At 44.4% G+C, this 12011-nt stretch overlaps 1 protein-coding gene across 1 annotated transcript in view; it reads left to right on the top strand.

Annotated features, from left to right (window-relative positions):
• The window catches only part of KSR2 (kinase suppressor of ras 2), a 196156-nt gene that overhangs the window by 131307 nt on the left and 52838 nt on the right, over positions 1-12011 (top strand). The window contains 1 exon segment of the mRNA XM_032229918.1: positions 9515-9563. Coding sequence (XP_032085809.1) covers positions 9515-9563 — 49 coding nt within the window.

Here is a 12011-nt window from a genome sequence, read left to right as displayed (position 1 = left end):
TGCTGTGAACTAGTTCAGCCCTGTACTGGAAGAGAGTTCCCCCAGCATTTGGCACCCCCCTCTTCTCAGGAGAACCTGCTTATGCGCCAGTTAGCCAGAGGCACTTCTACTTCATCTCACATTGCAGGGCTTCCAAGGGAGCAATGTTGGGGCAAGTTTCAATTCTGAGCATAAGGATCAACAGCCGGTTGCTCTCCCCACCACCCAATGCCTCTGCTGAAAAATAGAAATTCCCTTCAAGCTTTTGTAATCGAGCGAGGAGATGTTCTCCAGCAATCCATCACTGGAGGTTTTTAAGAAAAGATTGGAGAGTCATTTGTCTGAAATGGTACGGGGTCTCCTGCCTGAGCAAGGGGTTGGACTAGAAGACCTCCAAGGTCCCTTCCATTATTTTGTTATGTTTCTCTGGATGGTGCAGTCCTGTGATGACAGGGTTTGCCAAGAAATGACAGAGAGAATAGTTGATCAGTGGAACGGTTTGCCTCCAGATGTTGTGGGTACTCCATCACTGGAGGTTTTCAAGAAGAGACTGGACAGTCGTTTGCCTGGAATGATATAGGGTCTTCATTGAACAGAGGGTTGGACTAGAAGACCTCCAAGGTCCCATCCAATCCTGTTATTCTATATTCTGTAAACAAGATTCACCATCAGAAAGAGAGAGAGACAGAGAGAGAGAGAGAGAGAAAGAAAGAAGGGAGGGAGGGAGGGAGGGAGGGAGGAAAAGAGAGAGAAAGAGAGAAGGAAGGAAGGAAGGAAGGAAGGAAGGAAGGAAGGAGTGGTGGGATTCAGCCGGTTCACACCTATCCAGGAGAACCGGTTGTTAACTTTCTAAGCAGTTCGGAGAAGCGGTTGTTAGAAGAAATCTCATTTCTCCCCCGCTTTACAGGGCTAATCCTGTAAGGAAGGCAGGAAGGAAACATTCAGGTGTTTCTAGCTTAATCTTTATTGCCCTCCTTACAGAAACTGCGCTCCAGTTAACCCTTATTACATCGTGACAGCTAAGGCGAAGCACCCATTGATGTGAGTGACATTGAGTTGGCCACAGCCACATTGTCACATGACCACCGAGCCACATCTACCCAGCTGGTCATTAAGGCAGAGAACTGGTTCAATTATTTGAATCCCACCACAGGAAGGATGGAGGGAGGGAGGGAGGGAGGGAGGGAGGGAGGGAGGGAAGGAAGGAAGGAAGGAAGGACGGACGGACGGACGGACCGACCCTTGATTCAAAATAATTTGGCACAGTGCATATCCTCCTTCTATGAAATAATGTCTTTAAGAGGAGCTCAGGAGATCTGCTTTCTCCTTTGGAACAACGTTTCCTCTGATATCTGGAGGGTCCCAAATCTCTTGTGCTTCTGAAAGGCCACAGACATCTAGATTTGCCCCAAGAACCGGGCCAGGATGTGAGATGAGCCCATTATCTTCTAGGTCATTTATGTTGCAAGTTTGTTATGCACTGCCTTGGTAATGGCTTCATCGTTGTTTTTAACTGCATTTTCAGTTCCGTATCCGGAGAGTTTGCCCTGTCGTTTTTTCTCTTGTGCCCAGGTTGTCAAGAAGCCCAGAAATTATTTATTTAAAACGGGCAGCTTTTTGAAATGTATCCATCCATCAGGGTGGTGCCATATACCATGTTCACCTGTCTGGAGCATAAAGGAGGAATTGCAGGGGTTAAAATGAAGTGGGAATGTAAACTACTGGCCTAGAGAAAGTCTGCAGTGGAATTTAGACTGTTGGGTGGTTAGCCGTTGATGGGCAAGAGGGCAAAAGTTTTCCCCAGTTTACGAAGAGTGAGAAAAATTGGAGATTTGCCTTAGGCTAACTGCTTATTTCTGTGTCCATATGTTTCAAGGAGAAGCTGGAAACACTATGGAGAGGGGTGGGGGAGAAGGATTTTCTTCTCTCTCTCTCTCTCTCTCTCTCTCTTTCCCTCTCCCTCTCTCTCTCTCCCCCCTGCATTTTAAACTGATTCTATTTTACCTCTTAACCATCAGCATTTCTCCAAGTATACCCATGCATGTATAGCACAAAATGCTTGTGGGCACCAGGAAGCGTGAGTGTTAAGCATACCTTTTGTTCTAATGAGGAAATTAAAATCGTTTCAATCAAATGAAATGACGATTAAAAATCTGGGAAGAATATCTTCACCGATGGAAGAGGGTTGTAAGAACACATACCTGGAGTCTATTTTAAAGCTACTCTGGCCCAGGTCAAATATCATGTCCTATCATAGGCAGCTGATTCAGCCAAACCAGAAAATTTGACTTGGTATTATCCTGTCTCTCGAAAAAGAGAGACTGCCTTGAGGAAAGGGTTCGTCTAGAAGACCTCTAAAGTCCCTCCCAGCCCTTGGATTCTATGTTCTATTTTTTTCCTCAAAAAGAGAAACCTGAACACACTGTCAAAAGAGAAAAGACACTTCCTCAAGTAATACAAACTTGGATATGTTAGGGAGAGAGATGGGGGGGAGAGATCTGAAAGACAGAGGGAGAGAGAGAGAAAGAGGGGGGAGAGAAAGAGAAAGTGAGAGAAGAGAAAGAGAAAGTGGGAGAGAGAGAGAGAAAGAAAAAGTGGGAAAGGGAGAGAGAGAAAGAGAGAGAGAGATAGGGAGAAAAACAGAAAGAGAGAGAAAAACAGAAAGAGAGGGAGAGAGAGAACAAGTGGGAGGGAGAGAGAGAGAGACGAAGAGAGATACAGCGGGAGAAAAAACAGAGAGAGAGAGAAAAAGAGGGAGAGGGAGAAGGAAAGAGAGTGAGGGAAAGAAAGAGGGAGAGAGACAGGGAGAAAAAACAGAAAGAGAGAAAAATAGAAAGAGAGGAAGAGAGAGAGAACAAGTAGGAGAGAGAGAGAGAGAGAAAGAGATACAGCGGGAGAAAAAACAGAGAGAGAGAGAAAAAGAGAGGGAGAGAGAGAGAAGGAAAAAGAGTGAGAGAAAGAAAGAAAGAGGGAGAGAGACAGGGAGAAAAAACAGAGAGAGAGAAAAAAGAAAGAGAGGGAGAGATAGAGAACAAGTGGGAGGGAGAAGGAGAGAAAAAGAGAGATACAGCGGGAGAAAAAACAGAAAGAGAGAAAAATAGAAAGAGAGGGAGAGAGAGAGAACAAGTGGGAGGGAGAGAGAGAGAAGAAGAGAGATACAGCGGGAGAAAAAACAGAGAGAGAAAAAGAGAGAGGGGGAGAGAGAGAAGGAAAGAGTGAGAGAAAGAAAGAGGGAGAGAGACAGGGAGAAAAAACAGAAAGAGAGAGAAAAAAGAGAGAGAGAGAGAACAAGTGGGAGAGAGAGAGAAAAAAAGAGATACAGCGGGAGAAAAAACAGAGAGAGAAAAAGAGAGGGGGAGAGAGAAGGAAAGAGAGTGAGAGAAAGAAAGAGGAAGAGAGAAAGAGAGAGAGAAAAAAAACAGAGAGAAAAATAGGGAGAAAAGGGAGAGGGAGGAAGGGAGAGAGAGAAACCATCATTACGACTGTTGTGACCTATACACGCATACATATGCACAGAGAGAAAACCCTTCTGGTATTCTCTTTCTTCATATAATGTGCACTAATTTATCATTGCTAACAACAGGTGGGTCCTAACTGTAAAGAAAAACAAAACCCAGAAGAAAAAGCAAAAAAATCGTAGTTTGCAAGCCAAGAAGCATCTCTTCTAGGTTGGAGAAGGTCGTGACGTGACGCAGGGAAGCAACTGCCTTATCAATTCCATGGTTCAGGCTTGTCCCAGGTTTTCAGGCTGGAGTAAATTGACTTCTGCAAAGCGAGAGAACTGAGAATGGCAGCTGTTTATACATCAGAGATTAAAGGAGCCTTTTCTGTTTGAACATGGGGCTTAGAGACGAATTGCCAACCTCGTCCTGGCGCTGAAAAATTAATGCTCCTTTCTCCACCGCTCTCGTCTTCTCCTGCTTCGTTCTTGCCGAAGCTGGCTTTTGCTTCTGCGGGCATTTGGACAAACCCGTCATCAAGGAAGTTTCCAAGACCCCTGTGGGCTTTCTTGCTTCTCTCTCTTCTTCCCTTCTTCCTTGAAAGTTCATTTTGCTGCATCGGAGAAGGAAGAAGAGGAAAAGGAGAAGGCGGAGGAGAAGGAGGAGGAAAGGGCGAAGAAGGAGGAGGAGGAGGAGGAGGAGAAGGTGACTCTGAGGACACAGATAAATTAGTCCTTCACCATCCTTCTAAAAGGAGGCAAATGACCAGCTGTCTGCAAGGAATATAAATCCTTCCGTTCCCCACTATCCCGTCAGAGCCGAAGAAGCTTCTTGGATGAACAAGTCCAGCCCAGTTGCCTCCTGAAAAAGCACCTTTGGGACAACCGTGACCTGGATGACTGAGAATCTTTACAGAGGAGGAGAAGGAGAAGGAGAGGAAGAGGAGGAAGAAGAAGAGGAGAAGGGGGAGGGGAAGAAGAAGTAGTAGTAGAGATGGAGGAGGAAGAGGAGGAGGAGGAGAAGAAGAAGAGGAGGAGGAGGAGGAGGAGGAGGAGGAGGAGGAGGAGGAGAAAAAGTAGTAATAGAGATGGAGGAGGAGGAGGAGGAGGAGGAGAAGAAGAGGAGGAGGGGAAGAAGAAGAAGTAGTAGAGATGGAGGAAGAGGAGGAGGAGGGGAAGAAGTAGTAGAGATGGAGGAGGAAGAGGAGGAGAAGAGGAGGAGGAGGAGAAGAGGAGGAAGAGGAGGAGGGGAAGAAGAACAAGTAGTAGAGATGGAGGAGGAGGAGTGGAAGAAGAAGAGGAGGAGGGGGAAGAAGAACAAGTAGTAGAGATGGAGGAGGAAGAGAAGGAGGAGGAGGAGGAGAAGAAGAGGAGGAGGAGGAGCAGGAGGGTTGTTGGGTCCTTGGTGCTCTCCGAACTGGGTTGTTTTCCTGCAGACATCTCCTTACCGAACTAGGTAACAACATCAGTGTTAGATGGGATGGGGCTTGTGGAGAGGAGGAAGAGGACACTTTTCATAATAGAGGAGGAGGAGGAGAAGCAGTTTAGTTTGTAGTTTGTAGTTTATTGGGATTTATATGCCGCCCTTTTCCCTGAGGGGACTCAGGGCGGCTTACAACCACAGGGGGGGGGAGGGGGGGTGCAAGGTCAAAAACAAAACAATATGTGAACAAAGAAAAAATAGTAAAACACAACTTTCATTCAACAATCAAACACTCGGGCGGGTGAATTGGAAGCCTATCCCCAGGCCTGCTGGGAGAGCCAGATCTTGAGGGCTGCGCGGAAGGTCTGGATAGTGGTGAGGAGAAGGAGCAAAGGAGAAGAAGTAGAAATAAGACATTTTTCATAATAAAGATGGTGGAGGAGGAAAAAAAAAATGAGGAGAAGAAGAAGAAAGAAGAGAAATGATAGGAAATGTGTTCATAATAAAGGAGGAGGAGGAGCCTCGTTTCTCTTGCCGAGTGTCTCAGCCTTAACCTGGTCCTCAGAGTTCCTCCAACCGCTCAGCCTTGGGTCTCTCCCCCCCTTGCCCTCCCTCCCACGCTCTCCTTCCTTTGCTTTCAGAATTCAGGGAAGACTGAAGAAGAATCACCATTTTTACACAAGTAAAAACCCTCCGTTGCCTCCTTTCTTCACTCACGCTTTCTCTTCCACAACCACCGCTCTTCCGGGAGCTTTAAGTGAGCGAGAAAGCAACTGTGGCAAAGTGGAAAGAAATCACGGAAAACCAGGAATCATCGTGGGCTTTATATTCCCATTTCGTTTATTCATTTCTCTCCATCTTTCTTCCCGGGAACTCTGCCAGCTTCTTCCATCCCTTGGTCGGTTTTCGGCTCCCTTCCCTCCTGCCCCAAAGACCCCAAAGGAGCTACAGGAACCATATGCTACCCCCTCCCCGCAAACCCCGGGGTGGTCCTCAGCCGCTTCCAACAGTTGTCTTGTCAGTTTGGCAGAGGGAAAAGTATCATCGAAACCGCGGAGGACAATCCTATGAATTGCCTTCTGTTGAAAGAGTCTGCCGTTCCATTTGCATTTAAATTCCGTAACAAGCCTTGTGTGAATGCCGGTCAGTGAGATAGAACATAAAAGTTTCATAGATGAATAAAGAAGAAGAAAAGTTACCCAATTTGCTGTCCTGGCTGCCACAACCCCTGTATGAAATTCAGGCTGAGGTTCATCTTCCATTCCTGCTCGGACCATTTTACTCCGAGTCATTATTTTCCATATCTGCATTCTGGAATCCCTCCATAAATTAACAATTTTGCATTGAGCGTCAGAGGAGGTCAGAGGAGGCTAGCATGAAACGCGGAAGGAAAGGATGCCTTCCCCATGCCAAATCTAATCCTCCTGGCCCCCATTTGTCCAGAATGGTACAGGGTCTCCTGCGTGGGCAGGGGGTTGGACTAGAAGATCTCGAAGGTCCCTTCCAACACTTGTTATTCTATCCTACCCTACCCTATCCTATGCTATACTATTCTAGTCTATTCAATGCGATTTCTATTCTACCTCAGTCTACCCTATTCTTTCTACTCTACTTTACTATTTTGTATTCTATACTACTCTGTGTAGTCTACTCTATTTCTACTCTACTCTATTTTTATTCTACCTTATTTCTACTCTACTCTTTCTACTCTATTCTACTCTACTCTGTTTTTATTCTACTCTACTCCATTCTATCTATCATCTATCTATCTATCTATCTATCTATCTATCTATCTATCTATCTATCTATCTATCTATCTATCATCTATCTATCTATCTATCATCTATCTATCTATCTATCTATCTATCATCTATCTATCTATCTATCTATCATCTATCTATCTATCTATCTATCTATCTATCTATCTATCTATCATCTATCTATCTATCTCTATCTATCTATCTATCTATCTATCTATCTATCTATCTATCTATCTATCTATCTATCATCTATCTATCTATCTATCTATCTATCTATCTATCATCTATCATCTATCATCTATCATCTATCATCTATCTATCTATTTATCTCTATAGAATCTATAGAATCTATATAAGATATATATTCTATATCCTATATATTCTATATAAAACGCAGTGGCTCAGAGGACATGATGGCTCAGTGGCTGAGCTTGTCGACCAGAAAGGTCAGCAGTTCTGCGGTTCAAATCCCGAGCGCCACGTAATGGAGTGAGCTCCCGTGACTTGTCCCAGCTTCTGCCAACCTAGCAGTTCGAAAGGACATAAACAATGCAAGTAGAAAAAATAGGGACCACCTTTGGTTTGACGGAACAGCATTCCGTGTTCCTTCGGCATTTAGTCATGCCGGCCACATGACCTCGGAGACATCATTGGACAGCGCTGGCTCTTCGGCTTTGAAACGGAGATGGGCACCGCCCCCTAGAGTCAGGAACGACTAGCACATATGTGCTATGTATCTGTACCTTTTACTCTATTCTACATCTGAAGATGTTTAGTTTTTCTGCCTTTCTTACATCCTTCATCTAGCTTGACCTTTAGGCCCTACTGTAGATCAGCTTCCAGATGCTATTTTTTTCCTGGCTTCATCCTTTACCTTATCCTACCATTCCCCCCTCCCCCACCCCCCAAAATACCCCCATCTAAGTTCTCTTGAAGTAAGATATCAAATGGGGCTATTTGGCAAACTTAGCTGGGAAAGAACCCAGCTCTTGATCCATTAATGCCCCCCCAGATCTGTTGAGATACCGGGTAGCCCACCACCCCAACTTGTCACCCAGCTCTCCAAATCCACTTCTTGCAAGGGCATCATTAGAAGGTGACCTCTCTCTTAAAGCTGAATCAGGCCTCCTGAAAGGCGAAGTAATTCGGCTAGAGCCTGGGCTGCAGAAGATTAGCTGCCAATCAATGAAACTTGTGTGAAAAATCAACTCAGTGGCACCAAATATTCCACGCTGGTTCAACTCTCATTCCCCTCCTAGGGAAAAAGTTCATTTGAGCAACTCTAGTCCCAGAACGAGACTTGCTGTTTTGGCAAAAGGTCCAAGGAGAACATTCAGCTTTTTTTCATCTTAGACCAGTGTCATCTGTGTTCAAATGTGCGCCCTCTCTCTCTCTTAATTCTCTTTCTCTCATTCTTTCTCTTATTCTCTCTCTCGTTCTCTCTCTCTCTCTGCGTCGTTCTCATTCTCTTTCTCTTATTCTCTTTCTCATTTTCTCAGTCTCACTCTTTCTCACTCTCTTTCACATTCTCTCTCTGTCTCTCATTCTTTTTCTGTTTCTCTCATTCTAGTTCTCTCTCTTTCTCTTTCCCACTTTCTCTTGTCTCTTATTCCCATTCTTTTTCTCTCTCATTCTTATTCTCTTTCTTTCTCATCCTCTGTCTCTCATTCTCTCTTTCTCTCTCATTTTCATTCTCTTTGTCATTCTCTCTTTCTGTCTCTCATTCCCATTTTTTTCTTTTTCTGTCTCATTCTCTTTTCTTTGTCTCTCATTCTCTTTGTCATTTTCTCTGTCTCTCATTCTTGTTCTCTTTCTTTCTCATTCTCTCTTTCAGTCTCTTATTCCCATTCTTTTTTTCTTTCTCTTTGTCATTCTCCCTCATTCTCATTCTCTTTCCCATTCTCTCTATCTGTCTCTCATTCCCATTCTTTCTCTTTCTGTCTCATTCTCGTTTCTTTCTCTCTCATTCACTTTCATTTTCTCTCTCATTCTTTCTCTGTCTCTCTCATTCTTCTTCTCTCTCTCCCCACCCCCATGCTTGAAATGTCCCTTCCTTCAAATGAACTCCATTTCTCATACGACTGATGTTCTGCTCAACTCTTCACAAAGCATTTGTTCAAAAATAGATTCATTTGTTTTCATGTCATTAACTATGTAGTGTAACTGACCAGAAAAAAAAAAACAAATTTCAGATGAGTGCTGTACACACCATTTTTCAGAAACCTAGTGGTTGCTAATGATAAAACTTGTGTTCAGCCTGGCAACCCATCAAACTAACTCTCAAGAAATTAATATTTGATCTCTGGATCAATTGAGATTTCGAGTGGACTTCAGATGTGTTGTTGCGCATTTGTTCAGCACAATTAACTGTATTCCAACATGCGTTATAATGCACCGTTATTTTTGCCTGCAAGAGGTTTCCCCCCCCCCTTCATATCGCCAGCCGCTTTAGCAATAGTTCTTGGCCTGTTGAAAGGTGTCAAGGAGAGTAATCTTTTTCTGTGTTTCTCCCGATGAAAACTGCGAACCATTTATCCCTTTGAAAGTTGCTATTCGGCTCCTGTCAATCAAGAGCTGAACTATGTCTACTGTGAAAACTGAGTGGGAGAGTCAGGTCAGAAAGTGGTGTGAAGCAATAAAACCTTTGGAATGGGGTTCATACATCACACAGTTCTGTTAACCGTGGTTTAATGGATAGGTCATCCTTGGCTGGCCATACTCCTAGGTTTGCAAAGCCCAGTGGGCTATTTCCAGGCGAAAGATTACGCCAAAACTTAACAAACCAAAAGAACAACGTAGTTGCAGATGATGATGATGATGATGATGATGATGATGATGATGATGATGATAGTGTTTTCTATAACTCGGGGCAATTTACCGTTTGTAATTTGTGATCTTTCTTTCCCTCAAAAGCCGAGAAGGGAATCCGGTACTTCAAATTGAAGTGGAGCCAACCTCCGAGGTAAGGTCCATGCGATGAGTGGGGGGTGAAACAGAATGAGACTTGGGGTGAGGGTCTTGGTGATCTCCAGCAGTGGTTCATGGGTTGCTTCATTTTGGGAGGGGGAGGGCTCACGGACCACGCTAGCAACTTTTGATCTGTGCTGCAATTTAATCGTGGTTAAGTGTCACATCCATCTGTCGTTGACCTGGGGTTGGTGGACCAGCTAGCATGGGATCTGTTCTTGCTCACACCGAAATCTCCATGGCCTGGATCCTACCTGATTGCAGAGAAGGATGTCAGGGTGCCAAGTAAGACCCCCAATGAAAGAAGACTCTGAGGCTTGAGTTCCCCCAAAGTTCCACTTTAGTAGAGATGTCCTATTGGCACATCTGGGAAAACCTGAATTTGAAAGTTTCCAGGTTTTTCCCCCACCCAAGTGAAAGTTCAAGTCCCTGCCCAGCACCCACATGTCCGTCACATGGCCCAATCAATGCACCGTCCTAACTGGGGATGCCTCCCAGTCACGCCACTCCAGGTGCAGGGCAAGGTGTCTGTTAGGTAAGCTCCCCGTTGGGAGAGCGAGTGCGTTCAGTGAAGCGTTGTGAGAGTTGTGTTGGAGAACACACAAACCAGCATACAGAGACCCTGCAGTTTAAATAGGCTTTTACTTTCGTGGAAATAGAGGTATCAGAGTCCATCAAACAGTCCAAGTCATACACGGATAAGACAGTCAGTCATAAATGTCTTTCAGTTAAGAGATAATCCATATAACATAGTCCGTAATCATACAAACAGTTTGGTATTCAAAATTTGCTAGCAGTTGCAACACTTACAATAGCTCACAGCACTTGCTAACAGCCAGCTTCCAAAACACTCAGATCAGATCAGCCCAGCATCTAACAAACAGAGAGCTAACAGTCGTTCTGGCTCCCTCTTATGGCCAATTGAGGAAAACAGCAAGCAATCACATTTTACAGTATGATTTAAAGAAACAGGGATAGCATTGTTACATGATTTATATATTGCCAACCCAACTGTTAGATTATATTCCTAAGAGTGTCCTAGACTCTCTGAGAAAGGAATGTTATTTGGACAATATATATCTCCCCCTCCCATTGTCCCACATTAGAAAATGTGGCAGGCCTGAAGACCCAATGTAAAAGATGGCTTCCGGGCCTGGCAAAGAATCTGAAAGGACGAGCTATGTCATGCAGGTGATATTGGAATGCCCGGTCCTATTTCGATGCTTCTAAATTGCGTCTGAACGGGACAGTTGGAAATAACATCATTTGACCTCAAGTGTGTCTTTGCACGAATGTGTGGCTTTTAGGCCACAGGTGGAGGGGAACAATTGCAGAAGGACAATTCCCTGAACCCATCAGTCACTGATCCCAGCTTCCCTTACTATTCCTTTTATCTTCTCCACACAGATGACTGTGTTATTTTTCCATGAGTTATACATTGTCTGTCCTTGGGCAAATCAAACTAAAGTTTTCAATACCTTTCCAGACAACCTTGAAACTGATGCTTATAGAAAATGCATTTTTTTGCTGAAAATGCTGGTGCTTGGTAGAAGGGTTTAGTTTAGTTTAGTTTAGTTTTATTGAACTTGTATGCCGCCCTATTCCCTGAGGGGACTCAGGGCGGCTAACAAACTAAATAGGGGAAAGGGGAAATACAAAAAACGAAAAGACAGACAAATACAAACAGATTAAAAACTCATCAACAGCCGCAACAATTCGAGTGGGGTTGGGAACTCATCAGCCCCAGGCCTGCCAGAATAGCCAGGTTTTAACGGCTTTGCAGAAAGCCTGAAGGGTGGCGAGGGTCCGGATCTCCACGGGGAGGAGTGGAAGGGGTTGGTAGTTGGTCAAGTGTTGGTAGGAGAGGAATGCTAGCATTCGACTTGTTGAGATGTCCTTCTAAGCCAGAAGATCATATAGGGAAGAGAATGTGAATTGGCCTATAGTTTCTTAAACCCCCATCTCGTCCTGTGCCCACGATTCTGACTCTGGTTAAAAATGAGGAGCTGGCAGCATTTGGCTTGCAGGCCCTATGCTCCCCTCACTCTAATCTCAGAAGCAGGCCATCTGAAATTCAGATCAAGAGGGTCTGGTCCTCTTGTAGCAGACTTCCAAACCAAGGGAAAGGGGCTACCAGAATAAGACAAAGGGACGATGGAAGAAGAAAGTGAAAAGGTTATAGCTAGTGACTCTTCTCACCTCCTTTCATCCCACTTGCTTTATTCCTGCCTATCAATGGTAGCAGAAGAAAAGTTATCTATTGGAGCTGGAGATATTAGCCAGAAATCAGGAACCAAGGTTACTCAAAGGAATTCAGGTTTATGTAAAAAAGACATTAAGACTCTCTAGAAAAAGGACGTTTTTAAGAAGATGTGGAGACTCTAGAAAGAGTGCAGAAAAGAGCAACGAAGAGGATGAGGGGACTGGAGGCTAAAACATACGA

The sequence above is a fragment of the Thamnophis elegans genome, chromosome 13, assembly GCF_009769535.1.
Source record: "Thamnophis elegans isolate rThaEle1 chromosome 13, rThaEle1.pri, whole genome shotgun sequence".
In the NCBI taxonomy this organism is placed as follows: Eukaryota; Metazoa; Chordata; class Lepidosauria; order Squamata; family Colubridae; genus Thamnophis; species Thamnophis elegans.
Note: the sequence above shows the minus strand (reverse complement) of the source record. Positions and strands in the feature narration are given on the sequence as shown.